A 25,294-nucleotide genomic window follows, 5' to 3' on the forward strand; every position below is an offset into this window, starting at 1 on the left:
TATTTCTCAAAAAATAAACTTCAATATATTTCCAATTAAATAATTTTCTCAAACCAATTCTAATTCTATTAAAATCATGAAGACTTTACTGTATAAGAATCTATGAGAAAATATATTCAATATTTCCACATTCAACAGTTTAATATGACCAAATGATTTATTTCCATTCATTTATTCAAAAATAAAATTCATTTTTCAAGTCATTTTCATTTTTCATTTTATTTTTATTTTGGAGAAAATCACATTCATTTCCAAATAATTCTATTTCTCCATTTTCATTTTCATTTTGGAGAAAACCATAATCATTTTCAAATGTTTCCTATTTCTCCATTTCACCATTTCTATTCATTGTTGTTCATTTGATTCAACATACAATTCATTTCTGGTTTCAACGAGTCAGTGGGGGGATCGGTCTGACATATACGATTGGGGCTCAAATGATTTATAATTATGTTCCAACTTTTCTCCTATTAGTTATAAACTAATTTAGTCACGAATTCATTCCACTATAGTACCATGACTAAGCTCTCCCCAACGGCATACCATTACGAAAGCAACTCAATTAGTGCTCGTCCAATGACTTTGTTATAACTGTGTTACCCTTATAGGATGTTTTTAATTTCTTTGGGATAATATACATTCTTCCAATATGATTCTATTTTATCTCATAGTAACAATTTCATATTCCTTCATGAAATATCAATTACTATCAAATAGTAATCAAGTTATCCATAAAAAAGACAAACGATCCGTGACCATATTTATTTTTCATCAACCATGTAATTTCAATGAGAGGATCTCATTTACCCATGTCTCGGGATATGAATTCCACTATTGTCAATGAAACTACTTACTGCAGAAGTCGTACACCCAACACACTAGCTTTTGGCTCCTTATCTATTCAAACACAGGCTTTTTACTTACATCAGAGTGTACGAGTTACGCATATATAGTTTGTCATCCGCTCAGGATTTAGGTTTACCACACTACAAATGTCATAAGTAAATAAATCCATAAACGAATTTAAGATCTATACTTCTTGGGTCCAGTCCGATGTACTGTTAGTCCAGTCAATCATATCTATATATCTTCTAGGAATCATCTGTTTTGATGCCCAAGACAAAGCATTTATGCAATTAGACTTGATAGACGACATATTAGTCTTTCAATCAGTTTGTTCATTTTCTATTAGACTAAGGACATGTTTAGGTTCTTCTACTAATATAAATTGTCTTTTCATATTACGATCCAACTATGTAATACTACGTAGTATTAGTTTAAACATTAGACAACCAATGAGAAACATTTGCTTCCATTTTGCTTTGCGTGTAAAAATTATATGAGGACAATCATACAAAGTATATTAATGTAATCAATGAATTTGGTTTATTATTCAATCTGTTTGAAAAAATTACAAGTTTACAAACGAATATACAACACTTAGGGCGTCAAATCCAACAGGTGATTCACACAAAGATAATGTGTTTATAGCAACTTAAAAGGGAGGTTGAGCAAGATAGGAACATGAGAGTAGAGGTTCAAGAAGAAGATCCTCCTTAAGACTGAGAAGGGGTATTTGTATACGAGATTCATCACCCTCATTAGCATTAGGTCTTGAAAAGACTCATGGTAGTCTTGTCATGGGCAGCCTTCCAACGAACATTATATCCCTCTTAGTTAGGCAATGATGTGACTGATAGCTGTGGCAATCTAGTTTTTATTAGACTAATGTGGACTTCATGAGGCCCCACGTAGGCCCTACATGTGCTTCATGCAAGAAAGAAGTTTATAACAGCCCGTTTTCAATGGTGTCAAAAATAGTGGTTTTGAGACCACAATTCTAACAAGTGAGTTAGTATTTTATTTTATATTATTATCATAAGCTCTTATTAAAATTTGGTTAAAAAATTTTGACGTTTAGATAGTTAATTAAGTAAAAAAGACAAAATCGTAAAAGCTGCAAAAGTTAGTTCCTATTAGTTGAATGTGTTAATTTAATAAAGAAACATGATTGGAAGGCCTTATTGGGTAATTATACCCCAAGTTGTGATCATGGATGGTTTTGGTGTTTCATAATATGAAATTTGATGAATTGTTGAAGGGTAAACTTGTAATTTAGTAAATAATTATAATTAAAAAAATGATGGAAAGCCATCATCTTTTTCGTTTTTCACCTAGCCAAAACTAAATTCTCCATTATTGTCTTAGGAAGCTTTGATCAAAGGTTATTTCTTATGATGATATGTAATTTTTACCCGTTTTTAGTGATTTTTATGTTTTTAAGATCGTTGTAACTTAATCTAGCTAACCTGGGGGTTAATTTGTAAAGTTGTTAAATGTTATATATTATGCCATTGATGAGTTTGATGTGTTCTTAAAGCTTGATGGTAGATTATTAAGCTTGGTTGTTAAATATGGTTGTTAAATAGGACTATTTTGTAAAGTAGTTTTTAGTGATTTTAACGTTAAAGGACTAAATTGTTTAAATGTAAAACTTCATCAATTTTTTGTGAAATTATGGTAAATCTGGGCTATATATGGACCCTAGGAAATCAGGCTAGCATGAATTGTAGTTAATTTTGCAAGTTTGGGGTTTAGAGACTAAATTGCTTAAAGGGTAAAATGTTGGGGTAATTTTGTAATTTTTTAATGAAAAGGCTTATAAGTTTTAGTTTGATTATTTGAGCTGTTTGAATTGATTAATTCTGTGAAAATTATTATTTAGATCAAGAAAAAAATCAATCGGACTCAAATCGTGGAAAAGCTAAATTAACGGATTAGTCACCAGCATGGTATTCGTAATCATTTTTGTCTTGGTAAGTTCGTGTATTGTTTAAACTTGTTAATCGTTGCGTTTGATAACATGTTAACCATTACTCATGTTAGGTGTAGTTTAAATTGAATGATAAATGACGATTAGTGATTTTGGACTAAATTGCGATGTTGATTAAATTGATGATTATGTTTGAAAAATGAGAAATACATGAATGTGTGCTTGACATGGTATAATGAAGATGAAGTTAAATGATTTGGACATATAATGTGGCATTTATGAACCTCGTGAATACTTAGGATACAAATGACATGTCATTAGGGGATTATTACAATTTCAAGTGCTGGTGGATGTCCTACCGATGGTTGAGGTCCTACATTTGTTGCAGATTCTCCACAGATCGTGTGAGTAACATCCTGACCTACAACTCCTATGAGCAGACCCATTTCACAGCTCGTATGAGCATATACAGTTACAGTCACAGCTTGTGTGAGCATTTTTCCCGAGTATCCGATGTTAGTTTATTGATTCAATGGGTGGTAAAGGCTTAAAAGAATGTATATATATATATAAAATGTTATATGATCTTGACATATGAAATATAAAATGTTGGTATAAACAATTATGCGTATTGGATATGTGATGAATGAAATGTATACTTAATATGTTTACCTATAAATGTTCCATGACATGTTGGGATTATATGAATTATTGGTGATCTCACTAACCTTGTGAGACTTGTGGTGTATAGGAAAGAAATATGTTTATGAGCTAATTAATAAATCTATGCATGAATGGTTTTAATAAATACTTATTCATTAAGTTTAATTTTAAGTTATACGAGCTTACTAAGCGTTGATTGCTTATGTCTGTTGCATTTCATTCTTTGTAAATCATCGGAAGTCAAGGTCGGTTGGAAATTCAAGTTGGAGCACACGCTATTCGTTCTTCAAATCGGTAGGTTTTGATAATTTTGAAGTTGGTTATAAATGGCATGTAGTAAAAGCCTTTAAGTTCTTTGTTTATGATAATGTTATGTATAACCTTAGTTAAGAAAGATTTGTAGTTGTGTATATATTTGGTATTTTGGTTCTTGTATGTCTTTATGTTTATATATGTGAATGGAAAGAATGAATTGGTATGTTTGACATGTTTATAAGGTAATAGCTTGTGATCATTGAATATGAATTTAGTTTGGTATTTGAATTGTGGTGCCAATGAGGGCATATTGGTTAGACACTTAGGTTAAATGTTTTGGTATGTTTTAGGCGTGTTTGAATGTATTTTGAAGGTGTAGAATTGGTTTGGCTTTGTACCTAAGAAGTGAGTTTTATTTGGCTTGTTTTAGAAGTCATTTTAGATGCACACAACCTGGGAAATGTGTTGTCACATGGTCATGTGCCACATACGGTCACTCCACACGACCATACAGCTACTTAATTTTGATACAGGTTTTTCTCACATAGCCACAGGTTGTTACACGGCTTGGTGGCACGGCCATGTGACCCTATTTTCGAATTGTACACGGTTTGAGAACACGGGCGTGTAGAGTAGCCACACAGCCGTGTGACCCTTGTTTACACTTTTTACTCAAAATTTCGTAAAAGTTTCAAATTAGCCCAGAATTTAACCTGACTTGTTTTAAATGTTTTGTAGGCTCGATTTCAGGCCTGTTTTCATATTTATGCTATGAATGTTAATATATTATGAATATTTGAGGTTTAAATTTAAATTCAAATAGTAGAAGTCTGTTATTAAATTTGTTATCTGTCGTAATACTCTGTAACTCTAATCTAGCGACGGAAACAAGTTAGGGGTGTTACAAAACTCAAACATATCTTTGGAAAGGTAAGTTAGAAGCACTTTACAAATTGATCATACATGTGTTGGCAAGGATCATAGTTGGTGAGTTGTCGCTCATGGGCAAGGCTGTGATTAGCAAGGTGAAGTTGGCAAAGCCCATTATGGCAAGGTACACGTGGCAAAACTATATTGCTTTTCTCTTGTATGTACCTAAAGTTTTTTTCGTCAAAAATAGCACACTTAAACTATCAATTTTGTCTCATCTTACTGTCAAAATATGATGCCAGCCAATGAAAATGTAACACATTTGAACTTAATGCACTTTTTAAGTAAAATAAGATAAAATTAATAATTTTAATACCACCTCCTACTAGAAATTGAAGTACATAAATACCGATGTAATATAAGGCGTCAATTTTATATTAAACCTAATAGCTCAAAATCTAAAATAATAAAAATCGAATTAGTCTAATCTATCTGTTTAACAAAGGAGAGGGTATAAAAGTTGTAGATGTCAGCTTTCAAATCAACACGAAAATCCTCTAAACCTTCACGAGTTAATAAAAATAAAAGTTTTAACAAATGTTTATGCATTCATAAAGCTTTGAGTCCAAATGGCGAAAAGGTGAGATCTTAACAAAGTCCTGAAAATTAATGAGCTTTCATTACCGACCATTTTAAAAAAACCAAGCGATGCGAAGAGAAAGCTGAGTCATTAAAACGTAATGTAGACAAAAAAAAAAAAGAAGACAAATTATAAAAAGGGGGCGGTGGTGGAGGAAAAATATAATGCCATTTTTTCTCCATTTTTAACTTTATTTTTTATTTCTAGTAAATTCGGTAATTTGTGTATTTATTATTTTTATTGATTATATAAATATAAAAATTAGAAAAAAATACAATTTTTGAAAAACCCACTTTTAACTTATGGTACTATTTATTATTATATTATTTTAAAATTGCATGAGATAATTGTACTTAATAACTAAATTTTATTAAATTAAATCATATAAATTTTAAATATTTTAAAAATAATATTAAAATATAATAATCAATAAATTAAATTTTAAAAATAGTTAATAATAGAATCAATTAAAAATTATAATATTTGATAAATAAAAAGTATGTATGACAAACATTTTTATTAGTAGTTTATTTCTTTTAAAATTGCTTTGATTTATTTTGAGCGATATAGAAATTCAATTTCTAAAATCCTTTTCATAAAGATTGAATATAAATTCGTTTAAAAGAAATCCTTTAGGTGATTTCTTGGACTTCTCTTGCCATGTAATATTTTTACCATTTAATTAGAATTGACTTCTCAATTTTCTTAACTCTCACTTTACTTTAACTTTCTTTTTAATCATGAAATAATGTTTACAATGATATTCAAATTGATGATTATGGACCATGATATGCTAATTTGGTAGGCCGCCAATCATGCATATCGATTTGGTCAATAATTGAATTAAAAAATAATTTATAATAATATTACGAAATAAATTAGTAGTATCATTGAAGTATGATTATATAATCATTCGAGTCTTGATAAAACAATTATTCTTTACACTGGCTAAGTAAAGGGTGCCGTTGTAGAGTATTGTGACATTAAATTAAATAATTTTCAACTTTTGGTCTATTTGTATGTTAAGTTTATCCCTTTTAAAATTAAATTTAGATAAACTTGAGAAATTTTTTGTGGGATATGTTTGGGTAATTTAAATAAAGCTTTTATATAATTTTTAAGTTTATTGTTTAAAAAAAGAAGAGTTTATTTTTGTTATTCTTATATTATTTAAGAGTTATTTAAATTTAATTTCAAAAGGAATAACTTAAAATGCAAATAGACCAAAAATTTAGAAAACATTTAATTTGGTGCGCCTAATTTTTTTTTAAAAAAGTTGATGATTGCTTAATGATGACGAGGTACACTATAGAAAACATGTTATTTTTGTATAAAATTTTACACTTGATTTATTTTCGTAATTAATTAATGTTTAAATTTTAAGTTAATTTCAAAAAATTGCAACAAAATTAAAACCAAAAGGAAGAAAAATAATATAATTAGAACTTAGTCCTAAATGTAATAACTTTATCATATATAAAGTAAAGTTTTTATAGAAAACAAAACAAAAGAATTCTTTATTAAAATTTGAATACTTAAAATGTTGAAAATTGATACAATTTTATAGCTAATAGATTAGTTATTTTTACAATTTTATATTCATTTTAATTCAGAAATAAATAGTCCCTATATATTTTTAATTACTTAGGAAAATAATTATCTTTTTGTTTGGCCTTTTTTTATTTATAAAATCTTACTTTTTATGAAATTTACATAAACATTTTAATCTTTATTATATTTGTACTTGATATATAACTTCAATTAATTACTTGAAAATTATTATTATATTTAATTATTTAACTAATAAATATTAAAATATAGTTTGTAAATTTAACTTTTATATATATATATATATATATATATATATATATATATTAAAAACTATATTTATTTTCAGATATTACATGTAAGTTAAATTGAAATTTAACTAATGCTCTAAGCAAGTTGTTAGCTATATTATTTTATTTTTACTCTCTCGGTCATAATGTTTATGAAATGTTACAATTTTTAATAAATAAATAATATATTTTAGTTAGGGAGAGATCTATTTATATCAATTTAGTTTTACTCTTTTCTATATTTTTTATTAATATTTTAATAATTTAACCATTAAAATTATCAATGTAATTATAATTGTCATGTTAATTTTAAATCGATCGATATATCTATCATACTAATGTAAAACAATGTCTATATATTAATATTTATGGCGCGATTTTTATTTCCATATAAAACAAATAGTTAAAATTTTTTAATTTACATCAATTTTGTTATGTATAATTTATATAAATGAAATATAAAATATAGTTAAATTATTAAAATATTAATTATATAAAAATATAAATTTTTCACTGACATAAATAAATCTTTATCTTTTAATTAATATATTCAAATAATAATATTATACTCTCCCGTCACTTCATTTTTCTGCCAAGCCTCAATACAACTCAAACTATTCAAATTACAACGTGGGACTCCCTAAGTGGTCCTTAATCAACGGAACCTTTTTTCTTGAATATTTAATTAACGGAAATTTCATTCACCCTTCACGAGTTTTCGTTCCTTTTTTTTAATTAAGACATAACTACTACAACGAATAATAAAATGAAGAATTGAGTAAAAATTGAATTAATTCATAAAAAATTAGACATAACTCACACAAGGTATATACATATGTGAAAGAAAAATAAATATTACAAAATAAAATGTGGAATAATAATCTTTTAAAGTGGATTTAGATTGGTGATTCGTTTACTTACGAATAATGTATAAACAGCAGTGACAGTGAAATTAAATATTATAACGACTGTAGCGTGAGATAAAAAATAAATTAAATACTCCGCATTGTATCCCATCATCGATCAAAATTTACCCTTAATGGCTTTAAATATGCCAGATCGATGTTTATTATCATATAAAATCCCAAGCTAAATGTATCAAAACAAATAAAAAAAAATACCACTTCAAAAGGAAATTAAAAAAAAAAAACCCAAGTTAAAACCAAATAGTACCCTTGAAATGGAACACGACACTTCAATCCTTAAATCCTGGTTGTCAATGTGTAATGAGTTTAGTAACTTAGTTTATTCCCAACCTTAACAATAATGAGTTACAAGTGCATTTTATATCATTTGTCAACACAATAACTTACTGTAAATTAAAAAAGATAAAGTACTTTAATTTTTCAATCAAGGGTGAGAAATATTTCATGGAATCAGATTAGTGGTCCCTGGAGAGAGAGTCGAAAAGTACAGGTGGCATGGAAAGTTATGGGTGTTTGGTCCTTGGTGCTGTGAAACCAAGTTTATAAATTGACTCCAAAAACCCAGTTCCTTTTGTGTCTTGTTCATCACCTTTGCTTTCGTTGCCATCGTCTCTGTTCTTTTTTTTTTCTCTACTCTGTTTGGTTCAGGTATCCCACTCTTCGTGGCATTGAATATTTGATTTTAATGTTTTTTGGTTATCTGTGATTAAAGTTTTGGTTTTGGGTTTTGAAATTATACAGGGGATAAAAGGGAAGAGTAAGAAAAAGAAATCTATAGGAATGACTAATCAACAAAATGTGGTGGCTGTTGACGTGAAATCGCTTGGTTTAAGAAACTTATTACCACCAGTGACCAAATCCTTATCACCAACAGAACTTAAGATGTTATTCATGAAGAGGTTTGAAGCTGAAAAAGGAGATAACAAAATCAATGGTTTGGTAGATTCCATGAGAGCTTCTTCACCTACCCGTATCAAGTCTTCTTCTGCTTCCATTGTGGGTTCCATTCCTCCCTTCTTCACTTGGATTACCATTGGTGAACCCTTGTGTTTATATATATATATATATATTGTTGAATGAAAACAGGTCCATCATCCTTCAGCTTTGAGTATGTTTGAGCAAATAGTGGGTGCTTCCAAAGGAAAACAGATTGTGATGTTTTTGGATTACGACGGCACACTTTCTCCTATTGTTGAAGACCCGGATCAAGCTTTCATGTCCACAGAGGTAAAACTAAAGTAACCACCATAGTTCATCAGAGTTTGGTCTAAATCCTTGACAAAACTTGTTTGTCTCTGATCAGATGAGAGCAGCTGTAAGGGATGTTGCTAGATATTTTCCAACAGCAATAGTGACCGGAAGGTGCCGAGACAAGGTACATTTGTTTTTCTTCAGAAACGTACTACCATTATAATGGAGCAGGCTGATTGATTTTGTCATGGTGGGATTCAACAGGTTTACAGCTTTGTAAAATTGCCTGGCCTTTATTATGCGGGTAGCCATGGAATGGACATCAAGGGACCATCTAAAAGATGCAAAAACAAGAAAGTGAGTAAGAATATCAGTGTTGTACTTTTTTGCAATTTCATTTGCTTCTTCTTTGTTTCCTTGTGTGTGTGTGTGGTTCTAATTTTCTCTTCTACTGTCAACTTTTGTATTTATTCAGGCTAACCAGGGAGTTCTTTTCCAACCTGCCAGTGAATTCTTGCCCATGATTGATGAGGTCTGTTGATTATGGAATTGACTTGAAATTTGGGGTTAAAAAGGAAAATGACAATGCATCTCGATTCATTTGTTTGGGGTTAAATTTGCAGGTTTATAAAGCATTGGTAGAGAAAACAAAATCGATTGGGGGAGCCAAGGTGGAAAATAACAAGTTTTGTGTCTCCGTACACTTTCGACGTGTTGATGAAAAGGTACCACTCTTTTCTTTTATGGTACAGTGACATTTCAAACGCTAATAATATCTTACTGTTTTTGTGCAGAGTTGGGGTGCCTTGGCTGAACAAGTTAGATCAGTACTCAACCAGTACCCTAAGCTTAAACTAACTCAAGGGAGGAAGGTACACATATCTTTCATATCATTTCATAAAATATAAGGCTTGTAGAATTAAATTACTAATCTTAATGATTCCATTCAAACAGGTATTGGAGATTCGCCCAACCATCAAGTGGGACAAAGGAAGAGCCCTTGAATTCTTATTGGCGGCACTAGGTTCTTATAATTTACTCCCTTTTCTTTTTCTTTTTCTTTTATATTGGTACATGATTAACCTCGTTAGATTTCCGACAATTAATAAAATGCTGTAATATTTCATAAAAATATTTCTTTTTAATAATTTCAAGCATTCGAGATGAACTAAATAAATGTTATCAATATTCAAATAAGTATTAATTGTCGGTTAGATTATAATCTAATAGTATTAATCAAATATAAAGAAAAAGTATCCACTTAACTTACTATTTTTACATTTAAATACCAATTAAACAAAAAAAAAAGTTTAAATATCATATTTTATTACTATAATATAGTAGTAATTTTAGCTTTGTTCATTTTGATGTGTATAGGATATGGCAATTCAAATGATGTTTTACCCATCTACATTGGCGACGATCGAACTGATGAAGATGCATTTAAGGTATCTAATCATAATTAATTGTGATAAGAAAGCTTATTATTTCTATTAAAGAATGTGGGATTTTAAGTGAAATTAAACACACATTTTGTCTGACTAGGTTTTACGTGATAGAGGACAAGGGTTTGGGATTCTTGTTTCCAAAATACCCAAGGAAACAAATGCTTCATATACTCTCCAAGAACCATCTGAGGCATGATTCTTGATCTTCCCATACAATTTTCCATTATTAACTTTGATCTATACCTTTTTTTTTTTTGTTATTTTCGAACATAATTTTGGACTTACTATAATTTTACAGGTTAAAGAGTTTTTGAGGCGTTTGGTGGATTGGAAAAAATATGCACAAGGAGGAGGAGCAGCACCCTAAGTTGCTTAGACATATACATAGACAAGAAATTTGAATACCACCCTCCTACTTGTTTGATTAAAGAGGGTGGAGGAATATGAATTAGTTAATTAATTATGTATCTTTCTCGTTTAGAGAGAGTTTCTAATTGTAATTAACTACCAATTTCTGAGGCTGTAATTGATTAAAATGAGAAGAATTAGAATAATTCCATAATTTTGAAGCTTTTTTCTCATTGCTTTTGCTCCTATATTAGCATACCCATTTGTTTTTGAGATATTCTTTTATATGTTTTGCCCATTTTGCCCATAAAGAAGGGTAAATTATAAAAATAATTACTTTTATTTATTTTAGATTATATTTTAATGGTTTATGTTTAAAATGTTACGTTTTAGTCACTTACATTATTATTTTGTTATGAAGTGGTCAGTCTATCTTTAAGCTTTGTTACCTCTCTAATAACAGTCCTACATGGCAGTCCAAATGAATTTTAAATGCCAACTTAGATGTCCTATCTGGCAATCCAAATTAAATTTATTTAATTAAAAATCTATTTTCATCCCAATAATTAAACATTCAAGTTGGCATTTAAAACTCATTCAAACTGCCATTAGGAAGGTCATGGAGTTTAATGATGAAGTAACCACTTTATAAAAAAAAATAATGTAAGTGACTAAAACGTAATATTTTAAACATAAATGACTAAAATATAATCTGAGGTAATTAAAAGTGACATTTTTTTATAATTTACCACATATAAAATGATAAAACATTATTCTCTCTATTCTAATTAATTTCTCAGAGTCAATTTTTGGTCACAATTTTGACCACTATTGTTTCTTGAAATATTTTTATTAATTAAAAACTTACAGAAACATACATTACCAGCAGATTATGTTGTTATGCGCATGGCATGTGGGTTGGGATAAGTTAGATTATTACCAAAGTTAATTATTTATTTCTTTAATATTGTTTTAGATTGGATATCAATAACAACAAAGCAAAGGAGAAAGAAATACAGTAGAGTGTGTTTCGCATTTTGAAAGAAATAGAGTTGATATTGTAATCAGGAAGAGTCAATATTTTGATATTTCGATGACACGACACATCATGTCTAAATAAGAAGAACTCATCGTCCCAACCAGCTGAACACAACATTAAGACGTGGCGATGTGTTCTCCACTTAATCGAGTTTCTTCTCTCAGTCTAACTCTAATTATTATAAGGATATTTTAGTCATATTTGTACATAAAATTCAGCCTATAAATATGCCTTTTAGCAACCCTAGATAGTTAAGAATAACAACAAAAATTAAGAGAGTGTCTAGGAATTTCGGAAAAACTTTACATTTCGGGTTAAAGATTTATTTGTTTCTCCATCTTGTACTCCCCCTTCAGTTTTTTCTGCTTTTAGCAATGTTTTTTTTTCCCGTGGTTTTTTATCCTCTTCGTAGAGATTTTTCCATGTAAATATTTGTGTTCAATTTTTTTTTTTTCGTTTGTGTTCGTTGCTTAATTCAGGTTCGACTCAACAAATACAATCATATTGGTTGATATATAAACATGAATAAAAACAAAAGAGTTGTGGTAAAAGAAGAATGTAGAAACAAGTGACAAGGATACGGAGGCTTAGGGTGAAAGTGAAAATGATAGTGATGAAGATGATACTAATAAGTTAGAGTACTAGTGACAGTGGTGACGATACTCATGATTTCACAAGATCTACAAAATTATGTTAGACAAACGAGATATGATGTGTAAAGTCAATGAACTTCAGAGAAAAACTGTTGACTTGTGATTATGATCAAGGAAAAGAATGATATTGTTGTTGTACCAGAGTTGAATTGTATGAAAGCAGTTGTCAATAAACTTGGAACACCATGTGAGAAGTTTATTACTCTTTTTAAGAGTTCATCATTTTCACCTTCATTTTAAGCTTAAATTGACATTGTTGTTAAGTAATTTTAAGCATAGTGAAAGAAGTTTGCGATGCTGAATGCTATATGTCATGATGATTGGGTCGATTCTAGTAAAAAAAAACAGTCACTTTTAAAAATGATTGAGGGGTAACTTATGGAAATTGATGAAGATGTCGTATTATTCTACGTAAAACTTAATTGGAAAACAAAGGAAGAAGGGGGAGAAAATAGCATTTTGTCGATTTTGATAATTTCACTCTTTCAATTAACTTCCCTTTCTATTTTCATTTTAATTCTTAGATTTCTTTGCCAAACTTCCACGTAACAAATAATGTCAATTGTACTGAGGATCTCCATATGATTCACCATCTCTAAACCTTTAACAATTTAGTTTCTAGCAATTATAATTATTTTGCCATCTCTAAATTTAAATTCTATAATCATCAAACACATATATAAATAAATGGTTACTATTTAATTTAATCGAATTTATAATTACTTTTTGTTATAAATTAATTTATTTCTACAAATTGACCCTATAATATCGTTTTATATAACCCTAAAACACCTTTTTTTTCAAACGGCAAATTAATAATATGTATAATAATAAATTTATATTCTAACGTTTACCTCTTTTGTCATTTTGAGAATTATTTTTCCTGGATCATTTTAGTCCTTCAGGTAAATTATTTTGTTTTTCACAACAAAGTTGATTGGATTGTGAAAATTTTAATGATACTAACATGGCAATTCGAGTGACAATCTACGTGTACTTCATAAAATTTTAACAAAAAAAATTAAAAAATTATCCATATTAGCAATGAAATACATATAAACCGTCATGCAACTTGCCACATCAGTGGCATCAAAATTTTAATAATTCCATCTAAAACAAAATAGTTTAACTAAATTTAAAAAAATGAGGGACGAAAATAATAACAACCCAAAATAAAAACAACAATAATAAACATTAGAACAAAATTTGCATCATTATATGTACACTAATACCGTATAATTTGGTGATGGACCATATATATATATATATATATATATATATATATATATAAGTGATGCTTAAAGCTAAAATTAAACGAAAAAGTTTTAATCATAATATATTGGGAGTCGGTTACAAGAAGTAATATATATAACATCAATCATTCCTACACATCCCAATTCTTTTTAAATACTTCTAATAGAGATTCCTATCACTATTCAAACTCCAATTATTTCTTCCTTCATTCTTTTTATATCATTTGATATTATTTTTCTTGGTTAAAATATACTTTTAACTACTTATATTTTTTGTATATTTAGAATTTAATTTTTATTTAAAAATTAAATCTAATTGTTAATATTGTTAAATTTTTCTTGTTAATTTTTCTTGTCAAATTCAGTTTTATTGCAATGTCATTTTTTAGTTAAATGACTAATCAAGTGAGTTTTATTATTATTTCAAAATGTCACCCTTATTGTTAACAATTGAACTTAAATTTTGATATTTAAAAATAAAAAACTAATTTTTTAAATTAAAAATACAATAACTAAATTACAAAGAATACAAGACTTATAACATAATTTAAACTATTTTTTTTATCTTTTCTTTATTTAAACTTTAAAGCTTTTGATTCAGCTTCTATGCGGCCAAACAATCATAACTTTCTTTTTCACCTTTTATTTATCAATACTGTAAAGATTTCATGGGTACCTACAAATGTCACGGACTTAGATTTTTCCCACGCAATCCTTGTGACTTTAGGTAGTTTCTTCGCTCCAAAAATGCCTAAGTCAACCTAACTCCCAACAATTGAGGATTCAACAAAATTCCTCTAAGGTACCCACGAATAACAAGTAGAAGAACAAAAAGTGAAAGAACTCGAAAGATGAACAAAGCCACAGAAAAACAAGAACATCAGAGAGAAAGTATTAAGTGAATGCTCTCAAGAATTCTATTACTCATTGAATAAATTACAATGAGGGGGAGAGGCCTCTATTTATAGTTTAGCCTCTCCAAAATCAATGGTACAAATTAAAGTACATCAATAAGACTAAAAGCTATCTACAAATCAAATCTCTAAGATTAGAAAATCGTATCTTCTAAAGATTACATATTATATTTAGAATTACATATCTTTGAAGATCACGTTCCATATTTTCCAAGCTTTATAGATAGACCTTCAATCTCTCCAAGCAATTGGCCAGTCCGGTTGAGCCAAATGACTTCTTTTGAAAATGATGGATCATACAAGTGCAACACGGTTGCGGGCTCCCACGCAGAACCCATGACATTCTCCCTCACCTATTTTAGCGATGCCCTCGTCACGTCCTTCTCATGGAATCGGTCTATCTTTCCTTGGAACCGCCACAATGCCTTGACAGGTTCCCAACTTGCCTCACTGTCGAGAAGTCCCTTCCATCGAACTAAGTATTCATGCTGCGGCTGATAGTACTTTCATATGATCACACGGTCTGTCTTGTTGCTTTCAAATTCACGATCGTAAGAGACCTTTACCCCTATTGGTGCTCGTTCGAGCTTGCCTCAATTTGGATCCTCTTGATCCTCATGGAATGGCTTAATCATGCTCACATGAAACACTGGATGGACTTTGAGTTTTGTTGGCAACTCAAGCTTGTAGGCCACATTGCCTACTCTCTTCACAACTCAAAAGGGTCTCTCATACCGTCACACAAGCCCCTTGTGCAAACCATTATGTCGCAAAATCAAGTATAGTGTAATAAAGACTAAATCACCAACATAAAATTGCACATCCCTTTAATTTTGATCCATCCACTTCCTGTTGCGCTTACTTACCTTGTGTAGACAAACTCTAGCCAAGTCATTTTTCTCTTACCAATTCTTTGCAAAACAAACATCATTAGGTGTAAGTGGTTGTTGGCATGTCACTATCTCGAACAGACTTTGATTCATTGCCTCACTTTGCTGTAAGTTGTATGAAAATTGGGCCACATCCAAAACTTTGGCCAGTACCTTTGTATGGCATCCACATAGTGCCGAAGATATGTCTCTAACAACGCATTCACTCGTTCGGTTTGCCCATCAGTTTGCAGATGCATGCTAGTAGAAAAGTTCAAGTCTAAGCCCATCGACTTGAACAACTCCATCCAGAACTGGCCCATGAATTGCCCGTCTTGATCACAGATGATAGATAATAGGACTCCCCAATATTTCACCACGTGTCTAAAGAACAAACAGCTGTCTCCTCAGCAGGGCACTCCTTGGTAGTTGTGTTACATACTTCAAAAATCTATCCACCACAACAAAAGTACTTGCAAACCCATCAGAATTAGGCAAGCCAATAATAAAATCTATGGATACACTCTTCCATGGTCTTTCAAGAATGGGCAAAGGTTGTAGCAAACTCATCGGAGTCATTAACTCAACTTTGTCTTATTAGCATACTAGACAAGTTTTCACATAGATTTCCACATCATCAACTATGTGAGGCCAATAGTAACGATCCTCCAAATGAGCCAAAATCTCTTCATTTTCCCCTCCTTGGCAAACTTGATCAAGTTTTTAGCTGTGGGATCATGGGACCATCCCTCTCGAATGTGCTCCAATAAAGAACCATCAGGTTGGCTAATTTTCACGAACTCCATCTTTCGACTAAGTGCATCAACCACAGTGTTGGCACTCCATGACTTATACTCCATCGTGAAATTAAACTCTGCTAGGAAAACCTGCCAGCGAGCCTATTTAGGAGACAACTTTTCTAGGTTAGAAAATAAATGTTAGCAATATTATCAGTAAAGACCACGAACCTGGAACCCAGTAAATAATACATCCATGTGCACAAGCAATGTACCATAATAGTCATCTTCTTTTCTTAGACTATGTACCTTCGCTTCGTCTTATTAAGCTTTCGACTCTCGAAAGTAATTGGATGCCCATCTTACATTAGTACTCCCCTAATGGTATAATATGATGCATCCGTGCGTATCTCATATGGCTTCGAATAATCTGGCAAAGCAAGTACGGGTTCCCTCGTTATCACTTACTTCAATTGGTTAAAGGCCTTATCATATTGAGGATCCCAATCTTACACCTTACCCTTTCAACATGTCTGTCAAAGGTATGATAATTTTGGAGTAGCCTTTGATTAAGCGTCGATAGTAATTCACCAACCCAATGAAAGATCTCAACTCCGTCACCTTAGTTGGTGGCTTCCACTCAACAATGGCCCGAATTTCGCTCTCATCCATCTAGATATTGCCATCTCCTACAGTGTGGCCTAGAAATGGCACATCTCGTTGGGCAAATGAGCACTTCTCCTCTTTAACAAACAACTCATTTTATCTCAAAGTTTGGAACACCTCCCTCAAATGTTCCACATGCTCATTGAGCCATTTACGTGTCACACAAGCTGTATTTAGCTCATCCTATTCGACTATTCGAACTTGATGGTAATCTCAAATCCAACTTGGTGAACCATTTTGCACTACTAAGCTGATCAAACAAGTCCAAAATAAGGGGAATAGGGTATATGCTCTTCACAGTGGTCTTGTTTAAGGCCAATACTAAATGCACATCCTCAACAACCCATCATACTTCTTTTGGAACAATACTGGCGCACCGAATAGAGATTTAGATGGCCTAATAAATCTTGTATCTAAAAGCTCCTTCAACTGTTTCTGCAACTTTTCTAATTCTGGTAAATATATACGATATGTGGTCCTTGCTAGCTGCTCCATGTTGGGCACTAACTCAATCATGTGGTCCACCTCCCTCTTTGGTGGTAAATTTTTGGGCAACTCAGTAGGCATCACATATTAAAAATACTGCAATAACTGGCCCACTTACTTCGGGGTCTCACCAATAGACTTAATGGCTTCTTCGACCTTCAAGGTAGCTAAGTAGAAGATTTCATCTCTTCATACTCCTTTAATAAATTGGATTGCCAATAATGTTTTTCCCTTTGTACTTTTTTTCCTTATCATTATTACCATACATTGATTGTTCAAATCCAAAATCACTATGTAATTACCAAAAGGAAAAATAGACGTATTAACCTAGTCAAAGAGACTTAATCCAACCATAAAATTATAGTCATCAAGTGGTATTACCCTAATGGTCGCCTTACTGGTCCAATCACCGAGTTGGAGATCTAGTTCCTTTGTAACCCCCTTGATTGGAACACTTTCTGAGTTCACCGTCTTGATCCAACCCGATTCATTTTGGATCTTGAGACCAAGTTTATGAGCAGTCTCTTCGGACATTAACAAATCAGATGCACCTGTGTCGAAAACCGTATTTAATCCTCTGTCAGCCACCATGATGTCTACAAACATCAGTCCATGATTCGTCTTGTCTTCAATACCCTCTAATATTAAGCCAAGATTATTTTCCACCTTATCTACCTCCTCCTTTGCTCTCATAATAGAAAGTGCGGCCTTCTTCGGACAGTCATTGATCATATGTGGACAATCACAATGGAAACAACATAAAAGTCTATTCTTCTTTTTATCCCAAGGCTTCTTACCATTTCCATTCTTAGTGAGCTTGTCTTTATCTCCCCTGTCATTTCCTTTTGGTTTGAATTTGGGCTTAGAAGGCTCAGGCTTCTCTGTCTTTCCACCCAGCTCGGCAAATGATTCTGCTACGGTCATGGCCTTGGTAAACTCTTGGGCTCCTCAGCATTACAACTCTTGCTTCGCCCATGGTTTCAACCCATCTATGAAGGAAAATAATGCCTCTTTCTCATCCATATCTGAGATATAAAATGTGAGTTCGCTAAACTCCCGCACATACTCCCTCACGGTGTTTTGTTGCGCAAGCCAGTGTAACTTTGCCCGAGCTTTATCCTCGACATACTCTAGATAAAATTATGCTTTGAACTCACTTTGGAACTCCTCCCAAGTCCCAATTTCAGTCCCACCATGTCTCACATTTTTCGACCAAAGACGCCACCACAATAAAACAACGTTAGTAAAATACATAGCATAGTAATTACCTTAGTGGCATCATCCATGATGCATTTGGCATGGAAGTATTGCTCTATTCCCCACAGAAAATTATCCACATCTCTCGCAGACTTTGTTCCCTTGAACTCCTTAGGCTTGGGTGCAACAGCAACTAACCCTTTATTTCCCAAAACAGCCTTGTAGATTGTGAGTTCACCCTTGAGCTCTGTGATCTCCTCTTTCAAGGTTGTCATCATATCCTCAAAGGCATCTTCCCTAATGGTCAGCTTTTCGATAGAATCCATCACATACTTTCTGAGGTGCTCTTTCATGGATTGTAACCTATCGGTGATCTTATCATCGACATCATCAATCCTCCTCTTAACGTCTCCTATAACTCCTTGAGAGTAACAACCTGTCCCTCTAAAGTTGACAGTATGTCCCTCGAACGACTAACTTTTTTGGCCCTCCCACGGGTCTTTATTAGCTTACTATGCTCGTCAATTTCTTTTGACATCTTTCAACGGTGCCTTTAAACTTTAGCTTGGATACCAACTGTCACGAACTTAAATTTTTCCCACACAATAACGGCCTTAGGCAGTTTCTTCACTCTAAAAATGCCTAAGTCAGCCTAACTCTCAACAATTGAGGATTTAACAAAATTCCTATAAGGTACCTATGAAGAACAAGCGGAGAATAAAAAGTGAAAGAACTCGAAAGATGAACAAAGCCATAGAAAAATAAGAACACTAGAGAGAAAGTTTTGAATGAATGTTTTTAAGAATTCTATTACTCACTAAATGAATTACAATGAGGGGGAGAGGCCTCTATTTATAATTGAGCCTTCCCAAAATCAACGATACAGACTAAAGTACATCAATGGCTAAGATTAAAAGCTATCTACAAATCAAATCTCTAATATTACAGAATCATATCTTCTAAAGATTACATATCATATCTGAGATTACATATCTTTAAATATCACGTTCCATGTTTGCTAAGCTTTGTAGATAGGCCTTCAATCTCTCCAAGAAACAAGCCAGTCCAGTTGGGCCGAATGACCTCATTTGAACATGATGGATCACATAAGTGTGTCATGGTTGCGGGCTCCCATTAGCAAACCATCACATAAGAATATGCTAGATAAGTAAGATCAATTCAGAAAAGTTAATGTGAGACTTATTGATGAGAATTGAATGCTAAAACAAGAGAACCATAGACTATTGAAGAAACTTCAGGAGAAATAACTATTATAGAATGAAAAGATTGCCAAATTTGATGCAACTTTGAAGGAGTTAGCAGTTGCACAGTTTATTCTGGAAAGGCTAAGATCAAGAAGTTAAAAGTTGGATGAGTTTCTTACCAATGGATGAAAAAAACCATGCAAAGGTGGATCGAGATATATTGATAAAGGTGACACGATAATAAATCCTACATTTTTTTTCAAAGCCAAGGGAGTTAAAGCCAAATAATCTAAGAAGCCAAAGATTATTTATACTAAGAGGGGTTATATGTTGGAAAATTGGGCTCAAAAAATGCAGTGGAAAATAGGTTTAAGGAAAACCATAGTTTAAATTTTTTTTCCAAAAAAAAAAAACTTAGTTGTGTTATCTAAAGTAATAAACACTCAATCAAAATATTATATTTATAATTTGTCTAGGATGAATACTTCAACCGAGTAGTCTTCTCTGCTATCATCAAGCTCACGTTTACCAAGTGTGGGCTTGCTTTGAATAAAAAAATTCACAAAATTACCAATAAGCAATTTCATAATTTCTCTAAACTTTTGGGGTTAAGTTGTAAATAATAAGAAAATTTCTAAAAATTTTCTAAAATAATTTCTTTAGAGAATTTTCTCTACAACTTTTCTTAAATTCAAGTGTGTAAGAATAATGACCCATACTTTTTTATATAAGGAGAATTTACAGAGAGTTCAACTAATATTATTATTAATCACATTAATATTCAATTAATAAAATATTATCTAGATAATATTATATTAAATTTAATATTAAATTTATTAAAATAATATTATCTTTGGAAAAGTTATTTTGAAATCAAGTTACTTGTAGAGTTCCACTAGGAGTTTAATTTTTCCACTGCTCTACTACTAAAGAACCACCATCACAAACCATCCGCCGATCTCCGGATCGCTGTCATCGCAACCACTGTGCCTAGCAGTGCCATTGCTAGCGCCGCTTCTCCCCAACACCTTGAATTGTCGATGTTTTGCCTGAATGGGCTTGGCCGATTCGGTTTAGGCTAGTGAGGGCCAGACCGGTCCTGTCTAGCCATCGGCTGAACTGTCAATCCAATTTTATACACAAAGCCTAGTTCAACTAGTTTTTGGGTTTCGGTCTCAAGTTTTGGTTCTCGGGTCTAATTTTCAAGTTCAATTACCCATCGAGCCAATTGTCTGACTTGAAAATTAATTTCTAAAAATATCATATTTATTTTAATTAATTTGATTAATTTAATTTTACTTGATCAAATTTAATTTTACCAAAAATCACTTAGATTTTCTAAATTCACTACAGCAAAACTGACTTTTAGAGGCATTTTTGCAAGCGCCGCAAAAAAACGCCGCTAAAGGTTGCGGCGTTTATCTAAAAAAATGTCGCTAAAGGTCATGACCTTTAGCGATGCTTTTCCCACAAACGCCGCTAAAAGTCATGACCTTTAGCGGCGCTTTTCCTACAAATGCCGCTAAAGATCATAAAATTTAAAATATATATATTATAAAATATTATAAAATTTATGAAAAATATAAAAAATTAAAATTCATTATCAAAATATTGAGAAGAAGAATAATATCTATGATATAAATATATATCTCACCAAACATAAAGTTTATCAATAACAATCAAACAAAATACATCACTTATCATACTACACCAGAAATCTAACAAAATAAAATAGAACAAAATAATGATAGAATGCACACTTTAAGATCAGCAGTTAGCTCAAACAAGTTGTCACTATGCATGAATTCAGCTAATCCTAGACCATGCATCCAATAAAAACTCAAACCTGAGAAAAAAAGAAACAAAAGTTGATGAATGACATATGAAGGCAAGAACCAACCAAAATAACAGAATCAGATTCCAGTTATTATGAAAGTAGATAACTTATCTTAAGATAAGGTTCTTCTAAATTCAGAACCCTAAATCAGTTTAATAATAAAATATGCAATTAACAAGTCAACATTAACGCCACATATAACATCAAATTGCACAATTTAATATACTCAATACATTGGCATAAATAACATCACATTGAACAATGAATTTAACACATTCGAATAGATCAATTTTAAGCTCAATAATGGTTAATTTAAAATGTGAACAGCATATAAATGTTTTGCATTTACAGCATGGTATAATCAACTTCAAGTAGGAAATTAAATGCTGCAAATTTCCAGCATTCAAAATCATATATGGACAACATTAATATGACATTTTCGAGCACCTTAAAGACACATTTGGAAAATTTGAGGAACCATTTGAACAACCACATTCGAACATCTTAAAGACAACTAAATTTTGTCTTGTTTTGGAAAACCTTACAGGTCAGCAAGGCATGTATTAAACCATGCCTAACATGTTTATTTCATCATGCTTTGAACAACAACAAACAACCATTATCCTATTAAGATACAGGGCCCTTTAATAAAAAACAAGAAAAACCTTTACGCGTGACCAAGTCCTAAGATAATGAAGATGATGCTATTGGATCCTTCCACCAATTCTCCATTTCAAAAGTAGCTAACAAAGAAAATAACCAAAACCATGATAGAACATGCTATCTAGAAATAAGAAAGAAAAAACAACAATCTAAAAATAGCAAGGCAAGGAAAATGACTTAAAGCCTATAGACTCTAAAGCTAAGGTGACCAAAAACCTGAAGGAAGTAAATAAATCTGAAAATGATTTGATGTTCTAAGGGGGGAAATGACTCATAGCGCAACAAACTCCTTGTACTTAACAAACATACAACCTGGACATTCCTTACATGTATATATATTGCAAAAAAAAAATCACTAGATGCATGCTTTTTGCACAATAGACAGTTTTGTGTTTTAAGAAAAAGAGATTATTTCAATAACTTCAAATTAAAATTTATCGAAAGTAATCATTATTGATGCTTTGAAACATGCATCCGATAAATGATCACAACAATCGGAGAAAGAGATTTAATAGGTTTAAGCTAGATTAAAGCAAGACATAAACAAGCTTCTTATGAGGCTTGATAAGAAAAAAAAAAGTGTCAATAGTCATATCAAAGGTTTAGTAATGAATATAGGTGTTATAAATAGTTTAATGGCAGAGCTTTGAGGTATCAAGAAAGAGGCTTGGTTTTTGCTTTACAGTTAGGATTGAATGTATCATCTTTTTCATTAAATCAAAGCATTTTAATTCCATAAAATCACCACACCACTTTTCTTTTAAACTAAAGACATAAATAAAATCCCCAAAAGCTAATTGATTCTAGAATCAAAGTTCAGGCAATTATAATCAAACTAAACATTGTAGCTAACTACAAATACTGGAAACGATATAGAAATATTCCAGCATCAAACATGTAGGAGTTATAACCACCTCAAAAACTTGAAAGACCCGAATAAGAATCATAATTAAAAGATGACATATGAAAATATTTGCATAAGTAGGAATATAATCATATATATATATATATATATATATATATAGCTTTTTCAAGTTGACATATGAAGATATTTGTATAAGCAGGAAAATTTTGTACCAAGCTATCAGTATATCTGAATGAGCAGAGGGAATAAACTGTACAAAGATAGGACCTTGAGTACATACCCTGTCCAGTTTTGTGGAGGCGCTAATATCGACATATAAGGAATGACCATGTGCTTAGCCTGCTTGCACAAGCGATATTAGTTTATCTATATGCTTTCAAGTAGAGAAATTTATTCAATTACTGTTTATGAATGGAATGCTTGTTAAGTGCCATCTATTAAAGACTACTTACAGTTTTCTCAAGTCCTTTGCGAACTAGTGGATCACATTCAATAACACCATATCTTCTACTACCTTTGCTGGTAAAGGATAAACACAAAAAATAAAATTATACTTATATTTTATATAACACAGTAATCTATTCGATTTATTTCAAAATTTGAAGACATTGATTCAAATCACATTTTGTTACCCACTTCTTTCAATCTCTTTTTCTAAAAGATTTAAATATAAAAATCATAGTTATAATGGAGTGATAAAAATATAATTTTTAAAAATACAGTAAAAGCATGGAATGGAAGAATAAATTTGGTGGAAGGGTTTGATAATCTAGAAGCTCAAGATAAATATTATTTCACTTAAACAATACATGAGCACAAGGTCATTATTTTTCAAGTTCCAGAAAAAACTGTCAAAATTCAACAATACTACAGCAAGAAAAAACAGCAAAAAAAAAGACTACAGCAAGAATGCCAAAATTCAAGAGAACACTAACTTTAATAAGCTTCCCTAAACAGTAGGTTCAACACCAAGCTTCAATCCAAAAGTTAAATCTAGCTTCACCCTTGTTCTTTCTCTAGCTTCAAGCATATACCTAACCTTCAAGCTTGAATATGAATGAATTTAATCAAACTTGAACTCAAGTAGCTCGATTATGTCTCGAGCCAAAGCTCGAGTTTAAAATTGTTCAATCAAACTCAAGCTTGAATATGAACAAACTTAATCGAGCTTAAGTGCAAAAATTTATAAGCAAGCTTAATAATCAAGCTAGAACTCAAGTAGTTCGATTACGTCTCGAGCTTAAAATTTGATGTTCGATCGAGCATAAGTCGAGAATCGTATCCATAATCAAGGGAAGTTCAAGAAGAAAGATAATGAAATACGAGTTATATTTTGAATTAAAAAAATTGCAAATATTGAAATTACATACCTATTGTCACATTTTAAACATCTTTGTGACTTTACCAATAAGAAAAACTATCAAATTATAGTTTCATCTCCCAAAGATTTGAATGTTTCATCTACCAACACAAGCTCATGACTAACAACTAATTCACTAAAACTCTTGAAATTCATGTCTTCCTTGAACATATGGTTACATGCTTCTAGCTAATGGGTTATTTGTCTATTTAAAAACACATCAAATTTTTTAGATAAATCAACATCAAAAATCTGGAATTCCTCTTTTAAACACTGCAGATCTTTTGCAGCAGTTAGCTTTTTTTATATGTTCTTTTTCTTCTTTTTTCCTTCTTTTCAACAGAATCAACTGAATATGATGAAGCATCAGATACTTAAAACATTGCTTTGCTTTTCTTTCTTTGATCAAATTAAATATAAAACTTGCATCCAATTTTCAACCAGGTAATACACGAGCTAGATATGACTAAAGCTACATGTAGGAAACAAGTGTAAAAAAAAAGAAGCCTATAGGACATGTGGAGAAACTACATATCCATCAGCATACTGAGCAAATTAAGACCAATCTGGAGGAGTTTTTAAATGTTAAATTAAATAT

At 31.3% G+C, this 25,294-nt stretch overlaps 1 protein-coding gene across 1 annotated transcript; it reads left to right on the forward strand.

Moving 5' to 3' along the window:
• Positions 1–8,535: 8,535 nt before the first annotated feature.
• Positions 8,536–11,166, forward strand: LOC108466181 (probable trehalose-phosphate phosphatase D). Its single transcript, XM_017766536.2, has 12 exons — positions 8,536–8,613; positions 8,707–8,961; positions 9,052–9,192; positions 9,269–9,340; positions 9,421–9,513; positions 9,632–9,688; positions 9,780–9,881; positions 9,951–10,028; positions 10,111–10,180; positions 10,534–10,604; positions 10,702–10,794; positions 10,903–11,166. The coding sequence occupies exons 2-12, from the start codon at positions 8,746–8,748 to the stop codon at positions 10,969–10,971; spliced, it is 1,062 nt and encodes a 353-aa protein (XP_017622025.1). The 5' UTR covers positions 8,536–8,613; positions 8,707–8,745; the 3' UTR covers positions 10,972–11,166.
• Positions 11,167–25,294: the final 14,128 nt, after the last annotated feature.

Source organism: Gossypium arboreum, chromosome 2 (genome assembly GCF_025698485.1).
Source record: "Gossypium arboreum isolate Shixiya-1 chromosome 2, ASM2569848v2, whole genome shotgun sequence".
Taxonomy (NCBI): Eukaryota; Viridiplantae; Streptophyta; class Magnoliopsida; order Malvales; family Malvaceae; genus Gossypium; species Gossypium arboreum.